This window comes from Dipodomys ordii, unplaced genomic scaffold (assembly GCF_000151885.1).
Source record: "Dipodomys ordii isolate 6190 unplaced genomic scaffold, Dord_2.0 Scaffold13, whole genome shotgun sequence".
Classification (NCBI taxonomy): Eukaryota; Metazoa; Chordata; class Mammalia; order Rodentia; family Heteromyidae; genus Dipodomys; species Dipodomys ordii.
In genome coordinates, this window is record NW_012267229.1 from 489,037 (window position 1) to 512,441 (window position 23,405).

General features: G+C 40.0%; 1 protein-coding gene across 3 annotated transcripts in view; it reads left to right on the forward strand.

Moving 5' to 3' along the window:
• The window catches only part of Kif16b (kinesin family member 16B), a 267,459-nt gene that overhangs the window by 62,572 nt on the left and 181,482 nt on the right, over window positions 1-23,405 (forward strand). For all 3 annotated transcript variants that reach the window (XM_013010887.1, XM_013010888.1, XM_013010886.1), the window contains exon 12: window positions 2,044-2,103. In XM_013010887.1, coding sequence (XP_012866341.1) covers window positions 2,044-2,103 — 60 coding nt within the window. The remainder of the gene's footprint in view (window positions 1-2,043; window positions 2,104-23,405) is intronic.

The following is a 23,405-nucleotide window of genomic DNA, read 5'->3' on the forward strand; positions in this document are numbered from 1 at the left end:
ATTGTTTATCAATTATAGTTTTTAGAAGTACCTAGCAAGTTAATAGACTTCAATAAACATTTTAATTTGAGTGCATTTAACATGCTGTGACAGAAATGACTGTGTCTTATTCACAACATTTTCTAAATATTTGCCTGTTTTTTTTTTTTAACTTTTTGAAGTTGTTTGCCATCTGGTTGGTTATACATCTCATCATCTGATCACATTGCTAGAATTAGTGATTTATTAAGATTACTTGTATTAAATACAAGGGTGCAAGGCATTTTTATATTTTTTATAGAGTTTGAAATATTTGAAATTGGAAAGGATTGTTTACTGACTCCTATTTCTTCACTGAGAACAAATACAGTTGATATTTCTTCAGTTGGTGAAATACTGAATCATTTGCTCAGATAAATTGCTAGTAAGGATCTGTGTACTGGTTAGTATCCATTAATTCCACACGCCAGTTTTTTTCCTTTCTGTAGGAAGGAAAGACAATAATATCCACTCTCTAAAATTTTTTCTAGAACAAAAAACCACCACCCTCCTGACATTTGATGCTATCAAGAGTCTGGAGTTGGTATCAATGAACTGCAGGGTATGACTTGCTTCAGATGAATCAATTCAGTCTTACAGCAGAGAGCAAAGTCAGGGAGACATTTCTATTCTTGTTTCCTTTTTCACTAAGAAGATGGTAGCTTTTGACACTTAAGAACTAGCAAAAGAAGGACAAACATTACAAAAAAAGTCAACTGAGAATCTCTATAGTATTATTTGAGATAAAGTGAAGAGTGAAATGGCCACTGAATGATAGTGTGTGGGTGGGTAAGACATGCTGGTTTTCTTTTGGTGTAGGCCCTCCATTTCTAGACAACAGCATGCCTTCTTTGGTCAGGGTTGCTGACCAATGACCTATCCAGTTACCACCACTCATGGTGCATGTCATCTATGCACCTTTGTGGCCTGGTTTATATCAGGGGCTCCTGGGTGGGAGACCTGGAGGCTCAAAGTAGGCTAGTTTTGGCTGTAGAGCAGGGGAGGGACAGTGACAGGCACAGAGAGGAAAGGCCTTGGGAACATGACTTTGAACTTTGAGCTCCTGCTAGCTTCTTTTCCTCAGGGCACCTTTTTATTCTTTTTTCCTCTGCCTCTCAATTCAAGTATCAGTTTCTGCTTCTCAGTGAACTAATCATCAGAGTCATCTAAAACAGCTTTCTGGAACCAACAGAAAATTTCTATTAACTTGGACAAGCAGTTTTTAACCATGCTATATTCAACAGCTAGGGACATTTTCTTCCCTAAGTTACTGCCCAGTAAAAAGAAGCTGATTTTTATCAAAAGAAATTTGCTTTCACTAAAAGAGTCAATTAAAGAACCACTATATATATATATATATATATATATATATATATATATGTATGTATGTATAGTAGAGTGAGATTTATAAACCCCATCAATTAGCTACAAAAGCAAATTATCTCCTAAAAGAGAACTGCACCATCAAGGTGATTTAATCAGCACATCTAATTACAAAGAAAGGTAAATGATTATTTCTTAGGACCTAAAGTAGAATCAAGGAAAATTAACCCATCTAATAGGATATTGTCATCCTTAGGTTCATAATTTTAGCTAATAGTTCAAGGCAGCAGCTTCTAGTTAAGTACACTATAAAAAAAGACAATATTGTAGGTGATTGGACAAATTGCTGTCTGTTCTTTTCTTTGCCCTAACGTAGGATAAGATAAGGTAGGATAAGATCAGTATGTATGATTGATTTTTGCTGATAGTTCTTATAGTAGAAAACTACAGCATATTTTTCTTTTTTTGATTTGTATTTTTTACTAAAGTTTGTAATCCAATGGACACACAAAACAAAACTGCGCTGAGGAAAACAGTTTCATAAATTAATAGTGTTAGGAGGTCTGGGGGCGGTCTGGGTCGCAGGAGGAGGGACTGGCTACAGCATATTTTTCTATAGTATATAAGAATTTGGAAACATTGTAGAAGTCATTAATTTTTGAAAAGTAGAATAACTATATATACATATATGTTTGTTTTTAGGTTCAAGAATTGACAAAGGAGTGGACAAATAAGTGGAATGAAACCCAAAATATTTTGAAAGTAAGGACTATAAAAGGTGTTTGAGTTTTACTGTGCTGGCTTTTTACTTCCCCCTTGTCTTCTCAAATATATCAATAATAAGCTTTACCTAAGGTAAGATAAATGGTTCTGATTAATAACTCTTTTGGTATAGGAGTTCTGGTTTGGAAAAGTAGATGTTAAAGCTAGGAGTTTAATCTGTACAGATTTTGTTAAGATTAAAGGTGTTAGCTTTCATTGTTGGCATTTTCCATTTTTGGTTCAACATCAATTAGGACTAAAGGCATCTACTATTGCCTTCTTTTTTTGTTAAGGTCAACATAAAAACAATATATTAAGTAAAAATATTTTCTAAAATAGTTTATAGAATGTGCTTACATAGATAGCATGGCTAGATCTTGGATATTTTTTTTTTTTATTTTGGGCTGAACTCTGGTCCTGGGCACTGTCCCTCAGCTCTTCAGCTCAAGGCTAGTGCTGTATCACTTGAGCCACAGTGCCACTTCTGGCTTTTTCTACTTATGTAGTGCTGAGGAATTGAACCCAGGACCTCATGTATACAAGGCAAGCACACTACCACTGAGCCACCTTCCCAGTCTCGATCTTGGAGATTTTTAAGATAATAGTTTCCAGGAGACTTTTTTTCTGAGGCTGGATGGTGATGGTATTCATTTCTGTCAAGATTCACTATAAAGGATGGCTTCCATTTATTTATGGTCTGGACTTTAAAATATGAATTTTCTGGCTTCCATTTCTCCCTGGCTTTGTTGCTAGAAAACCTCTGTCATCTTGTTGAGTGTCAGCTATACCAGGTATGCAGTTGAGTTTGACTTTTTTGTTCTCTTGACGTCTGACTGACTTTATGAACTAGAGAAGGCCATGTAGACCAATCTGTAGTCTGTTTTGAGGTCTGTTGAGTTTGAACTTCCTCAAAGTGTTAAAATTAAGCTTGATCTAATGTTGGTGAGTCTAGATTGATGAGCTTTTAACTTGATCTCATCTCAGGTTCCTGGCACATCCAATCACTGGTTCATAGGGGCCAATTTGAAGGCCCAGATTGGCTGCTAAATCCTGCATTATCTAACAACTGCAGCAAAGAGCATGGTCAGTGTTATACTAAGAATTTTCCTTGTGCCATCTAGGCTACCTCTCTTCTCTGGGTTAAGAGGCTTTCTTATGGAGACAGACTTGTCCTCATGAAGTTGTAGGTGGCAATAGGTTGGAATGCTTCTAGAGACTTCTTCCTAGCTAGAGAAAACCCTGTGCTAAGGTGAGAGTTTACACATCCAGATTTCCTTCTCTTTCCTCTTGGTCATAATAAGAATGCCATGATATTTTGAGGTACTACACTTCTACAGCCTTTCCTTTTCTGACTTCCCTCCCTTTTTGGAGATTGAACCTGGGCTTCATGTACCCTAGGCAAATGCCCTACCACTGAGCTACAACTTCAGCTGCCTTTGTTGAGAGATTTTAGCACATGAACCCAAAGCCTTTATTTCCTTTTCCTAATAGGGAAGGAGTAAGCACCACCCCAGAGGTACATAGTTTGGTGTTGAAGCTGCATCCACTCTGGACCTTTGAAGACCAAGTTGTTTTCACTTCATGGGTCACTGTAATTTCCCTCAGGAAATTTGTCAATGAGGGAGGATTAAAATCTGCTCCATTTAAAGGAAGAAAGAAAAAATGGCTACTATACCCCTATGAGAAAAATCATTAGTATATACAGTGGCCAGGCCAGCACTGCAGGCTCTGCAGCAGTAACTAGAAAGATTACAACCTCATCTCCAACTGCTTCTGCTATTGCAGGAGCTCACAGAGTCACTGTATTTTGTTATTTTCATTTTTCTTTAGTTATTTATTTTTTGATAGGCCCTTGGATCCAAGGCCATGCAATGCTAAACAGGTGCTCTATCACTGGACTGTATATATATATATATATATATGTGTATATATATATATATATATATATATATATCTTTAGCCCATTATCGTGATTTTTGCTGGGTATTATAATATCTCTGCAGAAGGGTCTATCCTGAAATTCCCAATAGTGACTCTTCTGAATTTTACCTATATTTTCTTCCTGTAAGGTGATTCTGGATCCTGATGTTAAATCTTCCCCTAATTCCAGTCCAGTTTTTCATGGATCTTTTATTTCTTGTGACTTTTCTACATGTGCTAGGTGTTCAAGTTTATGAGAAAGGCAGATACTTTTCCTATTCTTCCCTTCTCTTGACCTCACAAGCCAATCTTACATTTCTCTGCTATCATTTGTATGTTAAATCTGTAGGCATTTTTTTGGTCCAAGTTTGGTATTTTAAGGTATATCTGGACCTCTTATTAGGAGATGGTGTCTGGGGGCTGTGATGGAAAGGTCTACTCACATATTTTGAAACATTTCTTTTCTTTTCTTTTTGCTTATGTGGTGCTGAGGAATCAAATCCAGGGCTCATGCATGCAAGGCAAGTGCTCTACCACTGAGCCACCTTCCCCGCCCTCAAATATTTTGATAAGCACATTTTCAGGAGATTGATTATTGTGCTATCGGTGTATGTCTGGGGTTTGTATTGTCCTCTATATCTCTGCTGCATGTTCCATTGTTGATAAATGGTACCAGTAATGCTTCATTAAACCCACCCCAACTTTGGCAGTTCTCTGTGCTACATATTTACTTTTCTGGTTTTAGTTGTGGTACTTGAGATAGGCTAAGGATAGGAGTCTAAAGTCACTGTGTTGAGCCAAGAGCCCTTAACATAAGAGTTATTCTTGAAAAATCTCTTGAATTTCCTATAATATCACAACATCCTAAGTTCCTCGGTGCTTAGGAGAAGAAATAACTTCATTCTTTTGGATGAGGACAATTCGAGGTCTAGTCATATAATGGGCGAGGGATTCTTAGACCTTTCGGCTATGTGTATGTTCTGAGGAAAGGCACCATTTTTTTCCTCTTTTGTGGCTGGAACTCAAGAGTCTCACACTTACTCATAATACTTGCTGGTACTATAGCATTTGCGCCATGCCTCTGGTTAGCATTTTGCTAAGCCAGAGATAGAGATTCACAGTCATTTTTCTGCCCAGGCTACCTCTGAATTGGGATTGGATTTCAGCTTCCTGAATAGGTAGGATTATAGGTGTGAGCCACCTGTGCCCAATGGCACCAACTGTTTTTGACGGAGAACAGCTGTGTGGTGACAGTGATTGGATCCTTAGGCTTTGTTCTGTGAATCTTAGAACTTAGATCTCCCTCTCAATGAGTCATGATCCTCCTCCAGAGCTGTCCGTAACCTAGCCTGGAAGTCATAGAGGATAGTGTCCTCTTTCTTATGTCCAAGTTAGCAGGATCAGAGATGACAAGGTCAGTTACTTTGAAAATCCTCGGCTGCAGAATGTGTCAGCTACACATGAAGCAGGCCTAAGGCTAGTAGATAATAAGGGGAAGTTTTATTGTTTCCTTCTTTGGCCCCTTTATCTTCATTTCATTAATCTTCATTTCCTCCACTCCCACTCCCTTGCTTAGTCAGGAAACGTGTGGTCTCCTATTTAGTCTCATCTGTCCTGTTATAGTTTTCTCTGCCTCAGCCCCCCTGGCATCCCCTCCTCACCCTGCCTGATGGCATGCCGGTTCCTCAGTACCCCAGGGAGTTGGGTAGCATGACATCCCTTGGGCATTGCTGGTGTCGCTTCTTTAGGAATGCTTTGCCCTTTCTGTGCCTCTGTCAGAATCTACCTTGAAGCTCCTGGTTCCTTCTCCCCCTCCTCAGGATAGAGACTGTTTTCTTTCCTCTATGCTTTTCTAGCATTGGTTTTGTATCCAATGCAGCATTCATCATCATCTAAGTTAGGTAATTTTGGTCTTTCTCCCTCTGTGCTAATGGTTATACACAGGAAAGCAAGAACAGGAGCTGGCCAAGGACTGTATCTATTTGTCATTCTGTGAGCCAGCTCCTACAAGCACAGCTTCTCACACAGCAGCATGCAGTGAAAATTTGTGAGGTTAAACTTAGAAGCAAAACCATAAACCTTTGTATTAATTTGCTAAGGCTGCCATAACAAAATACCACACACTGGGTGGCTTACATATCAGAATTTATTTGCTCACAGTTCTGGAGGCTGAAGTCCAAGAGCAAGAGGTGGGCAGGTTTGCTTTCTCCTGAGGCTTCTCTCTTTGGCTTGCAGATGGCCTCCTCCTCTTTAGAGTCCTCACATGGCCCTGCCTCCTGTGTGTTCTCCTTTTGGGTGTCTCAGTCACCTCTTTTTGAGGACAACAATCCCATTGGATGAGGACCCACCGTCAGGGCCTTATTTTAACTTAATCACCTTAGCTAATATATTTTAACTGAATCAAAGGCCCTGTCTGCAAATATGTCACATTCCAAATACTGGGCTTAGAACCTCAACATGAGTTTTGGGATAACACATCTGAGCCCACAGCAGCCTTGAGCCATATGAATGATGTGGCTAGCAGGAGGGCAGGCGGCATTTCTGCCCTAGTAATGCTCCTACCCATGTTCCTATCTTAATTTATCTTACTTGAAAGTCTCAGGTGAGACTGTGTAGTTTTTAATTCTTAGAAGTATAGTTTCTTTTGATAATAGACTTGGCTTTCATTTGGATCAGTTAGGTCCTTAGATGCTCAAAAGTGTGGTTTGTCGACCAGCAGCCTCAGGATCCTCGGTGAGTTGGTTAGAAGTGTAGACTCTTAGAGTTCTCATTCCAGACTTCCTGAGAAAGAATTTGCATCTCTGGGGATGTGTTTGCATCTCCAAGTAGTGCTGTGGCAGACAGGGCACACTGAGGTGAGGTGGAACCATCCTTTCCTGTCTGCTCTGCCTTGTGTTGTGGGCGAAGCTGACTTTCCCTGGCCTCCTTTTTAGACTCTGTGGAAGGAGAAAGCAGTCAGACCAAGCTTCACCAAGGATCTCCTTTTCTCTATGGTCCTATGTCCTGCCAGTGAACAGGCACTTCTGCCTGGTGCCTCAACCCTGACCTCTAGAAACATCCCCTCCTCTCCAGCAATTCTGTATTTTTGTCATCAAAACGTCGATCTATTATCAAATATCTAACTGCCATATCTAGTGGTGATGCTGGCTTCCTGTTTGCAATTTGTGGGTAACCTCATTCAGCTGAGTTATCAGTTCCCTGTTCTAAAGTCCCTAGCATCAAAATACTGTGGTAGTTTCTGTTTGGTGGTGAGACCATGTCTGACACCCAACTAACATCTGCTCCCTTGGCTGCATTGCAGCTGCTCGGGATCTGGTATGATAGACTCTTCTCTTTTAGTGCCAGTCTCTTTGGTTCCTCTTAGAATGCTGTCCCCATTTGATTTCCATCCTGCTTGAGTTTCTCTGAAACTGGGATGCCTGTCTTGGGACCTGAAAGTTAATGTTGTGATGAATTCAGCTTCTACAATTTGTGGCATCAGGAGCTTCCCAACATTCTTTCCCTGTGGTGTGGTTTTTCCTTTTGCACTGCACAAGATGGTGCTGTTTGTTCAGGGCTGGAACAGAGCGTAAAGTGCCTCCTCAGAACCCCTCCTGTGCACCTTCAGCCTGGCTTTTTCCGAATCCCAGGTGTTTTATTGCTGATGAATGTGTCAAGCCATCCCTTAAAAGAGGACTCCCCTAGGTCTTTTTCCATTCCTGCTTGTTCTTCTCCCCATCTCACATTTAAGCCTCTTTCTAGTTTATCTGCTGTGCACACCTTTTGGTTTCCCTGTTTCAACATTTTATAGACAGTTAAAGAAAAAAAAATGTTCAAGGCACGCTATCTGACTTCCAGAGAACTCCTTGAGCTTTGTGCTTCGGAATAAATCACAGACCTTTAGGACTGTCGCATAAAGCTGGCAGTCGTGTGACAGATGGTACAGCAGAAGGGAGAGTGTCCTCTATGCGTCTGTCCAACGCAGAGCTGCACTGGTGCTTGCGGCCCTGCGATGTGCTCTGTAGGAGCCTCTCCAGCTTGGGTGGTTCTTCTCACATTCCAAAAAGCAGGGTCTCCTCCTTGCTGAAAGCACAGCCTTTGCTGCGGCGTCTGCATGAGTTTTGTGTTTTCCTTGCCCTGCCCAGGTCTCTCGACTGTGTCACAGAGGTCACAGGTGCTCACAGGCAGACAAAGTACCTGCACAGGGTGTTCCTTGGAAAATGACCTGGTTGCTGAATATAAATAAGTTGAATTTAATATTTTCTCCCCAAGCTTTTAACTGTATGAAGTTGTACATCTTGTACCTAGCAAACAAATCGTGCTTCTCGAACCGTATTTGGAGGCTGGGGTATATTTGAATCTGTGCATTGATGAGATCTCAATACAAATGATTTAAGTTTAAATTGTGTTGGTGTCTCAGCTCTTCTCTGGGGCAATAGGAGACATAGGGTAGTACCCATCCCTGGCAGGGATAGATTCCACATTGATGGAGGACCTTTTGCTATTTTCAAATGGTTTAACACAAAATATAACGAAATGAAATTGGAATCCTTTCCTGGCTTAAGATTTTCTGAGTTTAAATTTCATGAAGAGGCATACTATTAAGCTAATTTATTTCTGTTTTATATAGAATCAATCAGCTGAACTTTTTTGTCTCTGGAAGATTATGGCAATGTATAAAAGACTTTTCTCTGGCTCTCGGCAGTTTTCCATTTCATGGGGAAGACATATTTTGGGGAGTATAATGGGTTTGGAAGTAGAACTAATAACTGGGACTGCTCAGCAGATCTACTAGAGGCTAGATCTACAGAAGAAATTTCCTGTGGTCCTCTGGATCTCTGCTGACCCATATATGTCCTCCCAGTTTTGGAAAGCCTACAAACAAAGCCTGGGGAAATGACATTTTGGTAGTATCTCCTTTAAATGTAGTTGCTTCTTGATACAAGAATTGAACCTGAGGGTAGATCTGGGGAGACTTTTACTTATACATGTCAGTTTTCTTCCAGATGTTCCATTTTTATAATAAAACTTCTCTTTTGTAGCCATGGATTTTGATCTTCCTTATAAAAAAACTGCTGTTTGATGGTTCAAATGCCTGACCTCAGATAGTCATACACATTGTTTATGGTTGGTTGTGATCATGTGTCACATAAGATAGGGACCCATTCTGAGAAATATGTCATTAGGCAATTTCATCATTGCGTTAACATTATTGTACAAAGTAAGATGGCCGTGACCTCACAATGCCATGCCATAAGATCACTGGGCTCACTCTCATGTAAAGTCTGGCATTGCTCAAGCATCACTGTGTAGCACAGGACCATATTGATGTTGAGCTTATTGATTACAAGATTGATTTTTTTTTTGTTGGTCATGGGACCTGAACTCTGGGCCTGCACGCTGTCCCTCAGCTCTTCAGCTCAAGGCTAGCACTCTACCACTCTACCATAGCACCACTTTCTGGACTGTTCTGCTTATGTGGTGCTGAGGAATCAAACCCAGGGCCTCATGCATGCTAGGCAAGCACTCTACCACTGAGCCACCTTCCCAGCCCACAAGTTGATATATTGACTTTTCATGTGTTTGGCTGAGCAGATTGGCCACAGTGGAAAATTTAGCCATCTTCCCACTATGGGTCTCATTGTAAAAAGAGTCGGGAGAACTCAGCCCCTGTTTAGTAGTGCTGGCCACATACAGTGCATGCTTTTGGAATCCCAGTAGTTTTCTTCTGCTCTGAATTTCAGCAACTTTTATTTATTTTTCAGATCTTTTAAGTTTTCTTTTTTTGATAAAGAATTATTTAAAGGTGCTGAGCATTCTTTTGGCATGCTGCATTCCATAAACTAGTGGCTGCCTGTGTTGCTAAAGAAATTTCTAGCACAGCAAGGCCTTGGTGGCTCACAACTAATCTGAACTACTCAGGAGACTGAGAACAGGAGGATCATAGTTCAGGGCTGACCTGGCAAAAATCAAGCTTCTATCTCAAAAATAACCATAGCAAAAACAACATGACCCAAGTAGCAGAGTAGCTGCCTAGCAGGTGTGAAGTCCTAAGTTGAAACCCCAGTGCTACCAAAGGGAATAAGCAAAAGAAAAAGAGAAATTGCTAGTATTATGAAAATATTCCCTCTGTAATGGCTTCCAAGCTTGCCTCGTTTATCCCGTACTGTTCTCCCATTTGTTCATCCTTTGCCCTCTCTCACTTTCCTTCCTGAACACAGGCTTATTAAGAACATCTTACATGTTACACACTTCTCTAGGCACTGGGGATATCTAGTGAATGCAACCCAGAGGCCCAGCCTTCATGGAGATTACACTGTAATGTTCAAAGACTTTTTTTCACATAATTGGATGTTGTTTTGTAAAATTCCCACAGTCTTGTATTGTCTTATCCTCTGATTTCTTTAAGAAGAGGCCTAAGTACCTTTGTTGATAAAACAGTACAGCCCTGCTCCCATGCTTTGATGTTTGAGACCACAGATTTTGTAAAACTAGTAAGTCTGTCTTTTCAGTTAGTATTCTATTAAATAAATTTACTTCAAAGACAACTTACATTAAATAAATCTTTTCACACACACACACACACACACACACACACACACACACACACACACACACACACAAAAAAAACATAAAAAAACCCTGGAATTTAGACAAGATTATGTAAATTTTTATCTATTAGGATATAAACTCCTGGAAGACAGTTTGTGTGTTCACTGCCTTAGGCGACTGTTACTAGAAAATTGAGTGAGTAAATTCATAAATGCATGTGGGTGACAGATATTCCTGGAGATGAGAAGGAATGATATTTAATCCTTCATGTTGCATCATAGGTCATCAAATGCTTGTAATTCTCCATTAGACTGGAAACTTCATGAGGTCAGAGGCTATGTTTTGTCTCCTGTTGTATCTCATAACATTTTTTTGGGGGGGAGGGCTGGTCATGGGGCTTAACTCTGGGTTGGACGCTGTCCCCCAGCTCTTCAGTTCAAGACTAGCACTCTACCACTTGAGCCACAGTGCCACTTCTTGTTTTCTGGTAGTTAATTGGAGAGGAGTCTCACGGATTTACCTGCCTGGGCCGGCTTTGAACTGAGATCCTCAGATCTCAGTCTCCTGAGTAGCTAGGATTAGAGGCATGAGCCACCAGCGCCCAGCTTCTGGTAACATCTTAATAGTTCTTTTTCCATAGGAAGAGTTTACTGAACAGTTGTTGAACTCAGCTGTATTCTCCTATTTTAGAGTGGTTCTAGGACAAGTTTGAGGTCTTTTTCTGTATAACAAATGGTTTAAAATGATGGTCATTATTTCTCATGACATTGTGGTCAAGTCTTGCATGATAGATTTCTGCTGCCTTCTGTCCTACCCTGGAACTGAGTGGTAGTGATGGCCTTGCAGACATGCTTGTGCTTGGCTCCATGTCAGGTGGTTGTGATTGGGGCTTGTGTTTCGTGCCTACCATCAGCCTAGGTCTTCACCAGCTGGTTTCAGGGTCTTAAGAACTGCAGGTGAGGATAAACCCCAAAGCATGTACTACTGTACTATTTGCATATGGCTTCCTAGCATCTCATTGGTGGAATTAGTCATGTGGCTGAAGCAAGAATTAGCTGTGAAGGAATTACCCAAGGAAAACAATTGTTCTTGCCAGTTTATTTTCTGCACCACTCCCTGCCAAAACAATTCCCATAGCATATTAAAAAAAAGTTTTCCCTTCTTTCTTTGTCTTCCCTGCTTGCTCCAAAGTGTGTGTGTGTGTGTGTGAGAGAGAGAGAGAGAGAGAGAGAGAGAGAGAGACTTCCTGTCAAGGAAGGAAGTATTTGAGTGGAAGGAAGACCTGGGAGAGAGGTGCAATGAAGATGACCTGAGACAGATTATTAGAAATTATTTGTCTCCTTGCTTTAAAATCTGCAGACTAGCATAGATGGCCTTGTGTCTGACTGAACTGAAGTACCCTCAGGTAGTCAGCCCTTTTATCTTTTTTTGGTGTATTCACACATGTTTTTTCATTGGCTCATCCTAGATCCTTGAGGCAAGAGAATTTTCTGCATTTTCTATAGAGTGCAGATGTTAATTTGTCAACCTCTCATTATAGTATGACTCTGGCTGCTAATTTCTATCAAATCTTATTCTTCCTTTTCTAAAGTTCTGCTCTTGCAACTGTTTTTTTTTTTTTTTTTTAAGATGCAAGGCAAAGTGATAAAGTTCATTGTTCTCTGCCACTGGGACTTGATAATTGGTGGGGGAGGGGGTTGGGGGGTGGTAACTGTCAGCACTGTAGCACTCAGCAGGTCAGAGGCCTGCACAAGCTTCTTCTTAAAGCAGCTCTGACTTAGTAATGAGCAGCTACTGTATTTTCTATGACAATCTCACCTTGCAAGAATCACTCATAAATAAAGGTATTCTGAGTTGTATGCTGGTTCTTACTTTTGAGTAACATTTCTGGAACAAAAGGCTCAGAAAATAAGTCAAATGTGCCCTGTTAACTATGCAATAAATTATCAGAGATTGTTCTTGTGATCGTTTGCAGGGAAACGTGTGCACAGACAGGTTCTTACTGCATATTTACTGCCATAATCAGGGAGGGGAAGCTTATCTGGTCATATGGAAGTGAGCTTTATGGACACCTGTACTCACTGGGTGCTAAATTGTCAGAACTTGGTTGAGCTGGCAAAAAGAACCTTAAAAAACAGCCATTTCATGGTACAGATGAGTTTGTTGTTCATATTACCCAGGTGCACATTTAACTCATTTTGGATACTTCTGTGAACTGTGAGTTTGGAGAAGAGGCTTTTTTTTTTTTTCTTTTTGCCTGTGCATTATTCTGGCACCATTATCATTTTTTTCTGAACTTGGCTACATTGCCCTTTCTGTTTCTCAGTCTCTCACTATAAGAAGCAGCTGGTGATAGAACCTGTCACATAAGGTAGCACGTGAGTGCATGCAAAGTCATCTGTCTTTTATCATCTTAGATAAAAACCGGGTTGCCAATAGTGCACATCTTCTCAGTTGAGAAGAAAAGATTATCTGTCTGTCTGCCTGTCTGTCTGTATCTATCTGAAAACTTTCTACATAGTGTTTTGCAGATATAATGCATATAAGATATTTTGTTATGAGCCGGGCGCTGGTGGCTCATGCCTGTAATCCTAGCTACTCAGGAGGCTGAGATCTGAGGATCGCGGTTCAAAGCCAGCCCTGGCAGGAGAGACCGTGAGACTCCTATCTCTCCTATCTCCAATAAACCACCAGAAAACCGGAAGTGGCACTCGCCTTGAGCTGAAGAGCTGAGGGACAGCGCCCAGGCCCAGAGTTCAAGCCCCATGACCGACAAAAAAAAAAAGAAAGAAAGATATTTTGTTATGTAGCATTTTGTGTTTTTAGTTCAAATAATGAATTTCAGTTCTAAACAGACTGAAATGGTATAGGGGTTTCACTCAAAGAAAAGTAGTTGTAGAATGAACACTGTGGGTTCAGGCATGATTTGACCAGGACTCTGGTTTTCTGGGATTTTTCTTGAGTTGATTTCCCCCCCTCCATGATTTTGCATTATCTTCAGGCACCTTATCTTGGAATGTCCTTAGAATGTCAAAGTGAATATAGTAATTCAAGCTTTATATTTACCCACAATGTCATCCAAATTCAATTCTGAGTTTGAGTCCCCAGTAAAATTCTAACCTTTACATCGGTTTAATATGTTTCTCAGCCAATCCTAGTGGGTAAGGAGATAGCAGGTGCTGACTGGCCCAGTCTGGTATTGTCTGGTGTTATTTAAACCAGCCACTGTGAAAAAGGGAGTGGGGTCAACCTGATCAGTAAGTTAGGACTCATCTTGGAGCTGGGTGAGGTTAAGGTCTTTGTATGTAGCTGGTACATATTGGGTGGAATGAGTGGCTCAACTTTGGTGACACTGTCCACATTTTCCAGACCCAGATTAGACCCAGTACCTGAAGTGTAAAACATATTCAGGGTGAATAGAAGATGTGCTTGCTTGAAATATTCTTCATTCTCAAGAGAAAACATATTTTATGACTCTAGAATCCTCTGTTCAGCTAGAACATTCCATGAAAGGGCCAGCTGAATGGGAGAAACCTCTCTTTTCTGGTTTTAGAATTGAATGATGACACACAATAACTCCCAACTAAACACAATTCCTTTTTCTCCTTTAGACTGATTGTGTGGGGGCTTTTGATGTGAGTATGTTCTCTTCTCTAGCCTTTCCAATGTGGTTTTGAATTTGGCTTGGTTTCCATTTGACCCCTTTGGCTTTACACTTTCCATCCCAGCCTGCCTAGCAACAGTTACTATGAGCGGTGAGTTGGCATCGCCCTGTGACCATATCACAACAGCAGGTTTTAAGAGATTACTTTTCCCTAAGCATCCTGGTTGATTTTTGCCTTTGCCTTTTCTAAGGATGACAGCAGATTTTCTTCACTACTGGCAGCAGCATTCTAAATCTCTTAGCAAAAAAAAGTGATGATTTTTAATAGGTATGCCATCTGTAAGACAGAATTAACAAGTGGGCACCTATGGAAAAAGAAATATGGACTTGGGCTGCACACAGATATTTATTAGCAGGATATTCTGATACTTGCAGAAAGAAAAAAAGCTGTAAATCTCCATCAACTTATCTAGTACTTTATGTTGCATCTTTGCCAGCTAAAAGCAGCCCTTCTTGAGCAAATTGTGTCACCTAGATGAGAGGAGTTAGTTCCAAACAGCTGTGACTTCTTCAAAGAGAGTCTGAACAACAGAGCCCTCACTGACTGTGGTCACTTCACACTAGATCCAGTAGGTTACAGAGTAATGCATTATATTTAAGCCCTTCTTGTCTTTGCCATTGAGCAAAGAATCATACAAGTGTTGTAGTAGATTTGATGGACATCAAGCCATAGAACTTGCTATAGTGGGGCTTTAAGCGGCTAAGATTTAATATCCAAAAGAATAGCTATTCTCCATGTCATAAGAAGTTGGTTATCCATATAGAATCATTTGGGGGGGGTATCTCTGTTGCAGATTTATGGGAAGTGCTGTGCAGAGGGGTTACCATGTTACAACACAATCTATTTGTGTGTGGGGGATGGTGGTGGTGTGGTGCTGAACTCAGTGCCTGGGTGCTGTCTCTGAGCCCCTTTGTGCTCAAGGCTAGTGCTCTACCACTTGAGCCATAGTGCCATTTCCATGTTTTTTTTTTTTTTTTGCTTGACCGAAAAGTAACATTTAATAAGTTCTTTCTTAAAAAAAATATTGGGAAGGTGATGTACAGAGGGGTTACAGTTACATAAGTAGGGTAGTGATTATATTTCTTGTTTAGCGTTTCACTTCCACCCTCATTTCCACTTCTGGTTTTTGAGTGGTTAATTGGAGATAAGAGTCTTACAGGAACTTTTCTGCCCTGGCTGGCTTTGAACTGTGATCTTTAGATCTCAGTCTCATGTGTGGTGTGTGTGTGTGTGTGTGTGTGTGTGTGTGTGTGTGTGTGCGTGTGCGTGTGCATGTGCATGCGTGTGCGTGTGTGTGTGTGTGTGTGTGTGTGTGTGTGTGTGTAGCTTTTGTTTACAACATTCTTGTTTCCTACTTCTACTGGTAATTTCCATTTAGGTTATAATGTGCAATGTTTTAGTTGTCATGAATATTGATGTGAATATTCTTTCTTAAAAATATTATTAAGTACTTTGTATTAAAGGGGTTAAATTCCATAAATCAGGTTATGAATACAATGCTTCTTGACAATGCTACTTTTCTGTGAACATTTTTGATTCTGTTTTTCTGGGTGTATGCATTTAGAGGGTACCATCCTACATTTTTCTGGCCTATATCTGCCTTATCTATAGTCTGAGTCCAACACCCCCATTTCCCTATTCAGTGCCTGTTAGCATGAGCTGACCGGGTTAGCAAGGCTTACTAGGGTGTGTGTGTGTGTGTGTGTGTGTGTGTGTGTGTGTGTGTGTGTACTTACATTTTTTGATCTGGATCTTATTCAGTTATGTGATTAACACAAATTCTGATTTCTTGTTAATTTTTTAGAATGTCTATTTCTGAGATTAGTACAGTTTTTGTGGACTTTTTTCCCTTTATAGGTTTTTTTTTCAGAGCTACATATTGGTGTCTAATATGTCTCATTTGCTTTTGCTAGACTATGGGGCTCAGATATTATGGACATAGTTTGGTTTCAGCTCCTTGTAGTGCCTTGATTCAATGACTGGTAATACTAATTAATAGGAATACAAGTTGATTATATTCTTGTGCTGTCGCTGTATGCCACACATCATTCCCATAGAAGTAAAGAGCAAGACACATAGGCAACTTCAAATTTTAGTCACCTTAGAAAAGTAAAAGAATAGCAAATTCTAATTTTAGTAGTATATTTTATCTCATAAAACACTATCATTTTGGCCTACAAACTTATTATAGAAATTATTAATGATGTACTGTGTAATTTTTCTCCCTAATAAGCCTTTGTTACCTACCTTGAATTTTATATTTCAGTGCATCTCAATTCAGACGGTTCATTTGCATTAGATACACCCATCTGCATTTTGAGTTCATAGATTTTCATTTGAAAAGTAGGTCCCATGCTAAGTATGTTTTAGGTGAACTTAAAAGGTTTTCATTAATTCCACTTCTAATTTTAAAATTCAAATCAGTAAAATAAAATCAGTTTGGCTATTGTATTAGCTCATTTCAAGTGCTCCATTGCCTTACACACCTTGTGTAGTTCAGTTATTTGTCATAGTTTATTTCATCCAGCAGCATTGTTGGATGAAATAAACTATATAACAATGACACAATAAATGATAGAATAGAAAATACATTGTATACTTAATTTTTTTATTTTGAAGGTGAGGAAACTGAGGAAGAAACAGGTGAGGTCAGCACTTGATCCTGACTTGAGTTTTGGGCTGCCTGGTTCTTACTGCTTGAAATGGATCTGTCTTTAATTACAATATGGCTTGTACCTGTATTTAAGGTAGAATGTTCAGATCCATTAGCTTTTGTTTGGTCTTTCTCATTTTGTAAAGATTGGTGGGAAAGTGTGTTCTTAAAGAGTGATCTTTGTTGCAAATTTGATTGCCAGTATTTTTAAAACTAAAATAGATGATGGCTACCTCATAAACCCATCTGATCTGCCCTCTCTGTAAATGTCAGACCAGATCTCCTGTCAGTGAATTAATGGACTTACATCTTCTGTGTTCTGTAATGCTCTTTCTGTAATCACCACTGTGACAATTGCCTTCCATCAAGGTTGGTTTTGTCTTTTCTTTTGCCTTAGCACATTTCTAGTCTATTTCTTAAGCCAAGAGTCATGGTAATTTCCTGGGCATCCCTTTGTTACCAGTTGTTCTTACATTAATGATGTCTGTGCATCCTTCAGATATTTTTATCTTGAATCCAGCCAGCTGTGTGTTCTCTTCTTTGATAGGTAATTTTTCACTTCATATGCTGCTTGCTTTTGTGTAATTGTTCTTTACCCTTTACTGCAAGGATGGTTGTTTATATAAAAGAGATCTAAAATGTGCCCTTTGGCAAGGAAAAAAGGTCCAGATGTGCAGCAGGGTACAGAGCACTTCTTATGGAAAACAGTGATACAGCAGTAGTTAGCTATGCTTCATCTACAGTTTGTTGTGTTCCCCAATCCCCGTGATTGCTTCCTCTCCCCCATGGGTGATGTGTGCATTGGATTCCGTTAGCAAAAGGATGGACAAAAGCCAGTGCCATCTTAGTGGTAACATAAATACATTTTGAGGTATCTTGACTGTTTCTATAATTATTTAAGTCTTATTAATTGGTCTTGCTTTTTATGCCTGCATTTCCCACTAATTGGTTGTATGATTTTGATCAAGTTAAGTCTTCTCCTTTTTTGGTCTTTTCTGTCATGAATCAGGTAGGCTGGATTTGGTGAACCCTTAGAATTTTTTTTTTTGGGGGTCCGGTTGTGGGGCCTGAACTCTGGGCCTGAGCGCTGTCCCTCAGCTCTTCAGCTCAAGGCTAGCGCTCTACTACTTGAGCCACAGCACCACTTCTGGCTTTTTTCTTTTTGCTTATGTGGTGCTGAGGAATCGAACCCAGGGCCTCAGGCATGCAAGGCAAACACCCTACCACTGAGCCACCTTCCCAGACCAATTTTTTTTTTTTAATATGAGAAAACCTTGAGTTTTTCTAGGAGGCTGCAAAGAATTGTCTAAGTGAGTCCTTATTTTGGGGTGTATACCCTTCATTGTCTTCAGTGAGAGCTTCTTTTTTTCTTTTTTCCTAATCTCTTGCTACAGGACTATATTTGTTGTTGTTATTGTTTTTTGTTGTTATTGTTAATGGACCATTCTTCTTTTTTCTTTTATTTTTTTTGGGTCCGGTTGTGGGCCTGAACTCTGGACCTGGGTGCTGTCCTTCAGCTCTTCAGCTCAAGGCTAGTGCTCTATCACTTGAGCTACAGCGCCACTTCCGGCTTTTTTCTTTTTGCTTATGTGGTGCTGAGGAATTGAACCCAGGGCCTCAAGCTTGCAAGGCAAGCGCTCTACCACTGAGCCACCTTCCCAGACCCATTCTTCTTTTTTCAAATGTGCCCCTAGAACTTTGGCTCAGCCTGGGCATGTATGCAAATCATGAGTGTATTGTCTATGGATTTTCAGCAGTGAAACACATCCCTCTCTCTTGCAGCTGGATGAAGCAATCAGACTTTATTACTTCCCTTGTCCTTCCCTCCATGTCCCTTACAGCACTCTTTCTCTCTTACAAGGAGTTGTGTGGCCTGACTTGTAATGTTAGCTTGGTTTCTCCTGCTTTTATAAGTTTATGTACATGAACCATACAGAATATGTATTTTGTGGCTCAGCCTCATTGGCCCAGAATTGTGTGTATGAGATCTGCCTTTGCCTTTGCCTAGAGCTGTGTGTGGTATAATCTAAGGTGGCTCTAACACAGTTTATTAATTCAGTTTTTTTTTCATTTGTGTTGCTTTCTGCTTCTGCCTATTAGAATGGTGTGCTGCTCTGAGCTTTCTGATGTGTCTCTTAGGTGAATGTTTGCTCTTGTTTCTCTTGGGTATATACTTGGAGCTCGATTCTAAGCCTATAGCATAGGTGCCTGATCAGCTTCAGGAGATACTGAAAGCTGTTTTCCAAAGTGGTACACACTTCTAACTCGACCTGCCAGGTCCAGTTACTTCATTGTTTTTATCAACATTGGCTGCATTTTGGGCCACTCTAGTGAGTTGTACACATTTTGGTTCTATTTTGGATTTCTTAATTGCATGGAAAAAATTTCCCATTATTTTTAATTATCATCATTTCCCAAATGACTTCCCTTCAGGTCTTGTTATCAAGTGAATTGTCCAGTGTTTAATGTTTTCAGACACTGGCTGCTGAGCGCTCCTACAGCCTTCTCCTGCCAGCTTTGCTCTGTACATATGGGCTTGGCCACTCCAGTCATCTGGTACTTACAGTCCCAGCCACGTCAGCAGTGCTTCATGTCATCTCTGGGGACAGGGACTCAGCATACCAGTGTAGTGATCTGGAACATTCCAGATGTGGCAGGTGTATTGGGTCCCTTATTTTCAGTTTTCTTTGTTGAATTAGATAGAATACTTAATCCCTAGTCTCCCTCTCCCTCTCCATTTATGTCTTTTTAGTAATGGCTTCCAAGTCATTGCTATTTCTTTAGCCAGGTTTCAATTCTTTCTGTAAAATACAAGATCAACAGCTGCTATTGTAGTAGAAACCTCCAAAAATACTTTGAATTACTTAGAGCTCTTTCCTCATCTTAGAAAACCTTCCTGACAAGCATTCCTTGTAACCTAAACAGTGCCATAATTTACTCTATCAGCAAAACCTCACTTAGCCAGAATTGTCATAAACATCCTGGTTCAGCAATAAAGCCCACTTGAATGAAGCAGTTTCTTAAGATCTTTATTGAAGAGCTTTAGATGGTACTCACCGGCTCAGAAAGCACAGGGTCGTAGTGGATGCAAGTCTTTGATTCTCATCAAGAGGCATCATCTAAACATTTTAAAGAGATCTTTGTATGTACCATTCTGATCTCAATTCAGACTCGCTTTCTTGCTTAAGTCATAACTTCCTTGAGCTTTTTGGCCTCAAAAGTGCTATGATATTTTGTGTGGTTTAATCAACTAAAAGCTATGGTCTTAGAGATTGTTTTTTCATAAAACATAGAGGGCTAGGAGAGAGGGACCAAGGAAGCACTGTGGTTCATTCCAGCCTCCTTAAATAAGGACAGTGAAGCCAAGAGAAAGTGACTGAATTGGTCTCAAAGTTCTAGAATAGCCATTAGGGCTAGATTCTGTTTTTATTCCTAACCTAGTGCTGTTTAGTTGTGTTTCAGCTATCTTTAAAAATAGCATCCTAGCCTATATCAGAACCAGAATGGTGCTTCACTTTAACGAAGAAAATACGGCTAACCCACGTTGTTCAGAATACAATTTTAATATGGAGAATTTGGAGGCGTGTTATACCCAAATCAGAAACCATTCTATAATGGGTTTCATTTGCATTTAAATTATTCTACTTCAGAGATTTTTAAAGTTGGTTTTGACTGACTGGATTATATTTATTATTATATTAAACCAGAGTGTAAAACAAAATTGACAGGAAGTTTCTACAAGTCTACAGAAGCTGTCATTCCAGTCTGTTGTCAATAAGTGAAAGCACTGTTGTGGTTAAAACAAACAGAAAGAGTGGCTATTTCTCCGTAGCTCAGTGTACATTTCCTCAACGGGCAAGATTTAATTTTGAATTAGAAAGCAGTTGGCAGTGGCTATCCCAGTTATGGAAAAAGCCACTTATTCTAAGAGTAATAAATCCTGTTGGACAATAAGCATTTAATGTGGTAATAACCCAATTTCTAGATGTGTTCTGGTTTCTTAGCACTAGATGTCGCTGCAGTTAGTGAAAAACAAGTTGCCTGTTTCTAATGGCTGCTGTGTCCTGGTAAAGTTGTCGGAAAGGATAGGATGGGTATTGCTAAATGGAATTGGGCCTAGTTACTGATATTTTTGGATGCTGAATCTGTGAAAATATAGTAGAAGTAATTATCCAGGTGGAATGTCTTCTTATAGCCATATTGAGCATTGTTGCAGAAGATGTAAATGCACTTTCATATTTCTGGAGGTTCTATTCTTATCCTTTTGAAATAGATTTTCTGAAGTAGTGTTATGAGATGAATATCTGAATGATACTTTATATCTAACAGCCTTCTCAAGCCTGGCACGTTACCACTCGAGCCATGTCTCAACTACAATTTCTTTCTTTTTTTAAAATCTGGGTCTTGGGTGCTCATTTTAATGCGTTTGCCATTAAAAGGCTTCCTTTGTTGTTTATTTGCACCTGCCCTGTAAATGACTTTTGTAAGTCCTTTTGAGAAGTAAATAATTGGTATCTTCAAAGATACCAATCATGGTATCTTTGATAATGTCCACTGCAGCAAAGCAACTTTGGCTCTTGCGAAGCAGAGCCAGAGTGCTCTTCATTTGTTGCACCTGATTTTGGAATCAAGAGACTTTGTAGATGTGCAGCTCAAGCTTTCTACAGGCTCTTCCCTCATTTCTGTGACGCAGGAAGGAGAAGGTACTGCCACTTATAGTGACCAACAGGTGGCAGAGAGTGGCAGAGACTTGGACTCTGGAACCCTCAAGCTCTGAAAGATGCTAGCTCAATGAGCTTGAATGACTTACTTAATTAACCTCTCTGTGCTTCAGCTTCCTGATCTGTGAAACAGGCCTTACTGGATTCTTAGGATGTTGAAAGGAGCTGCTTTTGGAGGCAGGCAGAGCCTGCCTGACCCACAGTACTGTGCTGTAAGGGTGATAAAAAAGTAAGTTCCATTTCAGTCACGATGCCCACTTTCATAAATGACTCAAAAATATTTAGCTTAGTCAGGGAGAGAAGTAAAATCTTGAGACAACACAGTAATGTTTTTTTCCCCATTTTTTTAAGTTTGGAGAAAAAGTATGTGGGCTGTTATTGTCATTTCATTTGGTCATTTAACTTTGAGCACATTTTAATGGATAATAGCTAGGTTAATACTAGAGCAACTAGTTGGAGGTTAATAGTGAGCAGAGTTAACTGGATTTGGGGTACTCCCAAGTGGAGGTGAAGTCTCTCATGTTTCTGTTTGTTTTAACCACAACAGTATTTTTACTTATTAACAGCAGACAAAGATGACATTGATTCTATAACAGATACCCAAGAAGCGGTTGCTGGTAACATGGGCTTTGTGAGGTTTGTGTACTTCTCTTCTGCTTTCTAGAAGCATTTGTATACACATCAACACATCTGAGATTTGTCGGGAGGAGTGAAGAAGGGCAAGGGCCCTTCAGCCAAGTTTACTCTCCTTTTCAACACTGCCCAACAGCCTGAGTTCTTTGCAGAGCATGCTACATGACTCTTTCTTACTGCAAAGAAAGGCTGTGAAATAGTTTTTTCAGCTGGGCCTATTTGTATCTGTAAAACAACTAAATATCTATTCATAAGGCTGTTGTAGCTGAAGCTTACACATGCCTCATACAGGCACTGATCTACACATTTCACATGCAGTAATTCACTGGAATCTCACAACATCCTGCAATGTGGAGATTCATTTTGTTATGGGAAATGGAGGTTAAAGTGGGTAGGAAACAGCTCATAAATGATAAAGTTGACTCAAGTTCACGGTGTGGTTAGTGAAGATACAAAGGGAAGCCTTGGTTAGAACTTTTGGAAGATGGTAACGAGAATGTGTGCATGGGGCTCAGAAGAATTGAGCCTGGCGCTAGATATAGAACTAAGTTCATGTTGGAATTTTGGGTTGGGTAAGAAATGGTTTCTGATGTCCAGAGCTCAGAAGACTCTGTTACATTGGGGAACTGAGACTTGGTGGAAGCCGACTTAGGTTAGAGTGGATGATGTGCCAAGGCTGGAGAAAGAACATAGATCAGATCATGGTAGACCTTAATTTCCCCATTAAAGTGCTTGCTATTTCATTATTTCAATAAAAGAATATCAAGCTAGTTTAAATTCGGGACATATATTCTGAAGACATTTTTCCTGTTTAGTTTCATTATCAGAGCTATCAGTACTTCTTTTGAAGTGTCTAAGTAGTGTATTGAAATTTCTTTTTCATTTCTCTCATTTCACATCGAATTGATGACAGATTATTCAACATGGATGGTGTCTTAGAGCTGATCTTATCCAACCTTGCGATGTCATGGACAGAGATGTGAAGCCTGTACACAGCATACCCTTTGCTGTGTGCTCTTCAGGGTTACATGGGAAGTGGTGTCTGAGCTGAGGTCAGCATCCCTTCTGGAGCTGTGGTTGGCGTGTGCTGTTCTGTGGCTCTCTGATCCTTCACTGGTTACTGTCATATATTTTCATAATTTTCAAGTATGTATTTAATATTTCTTTCTCAGAGTCTTA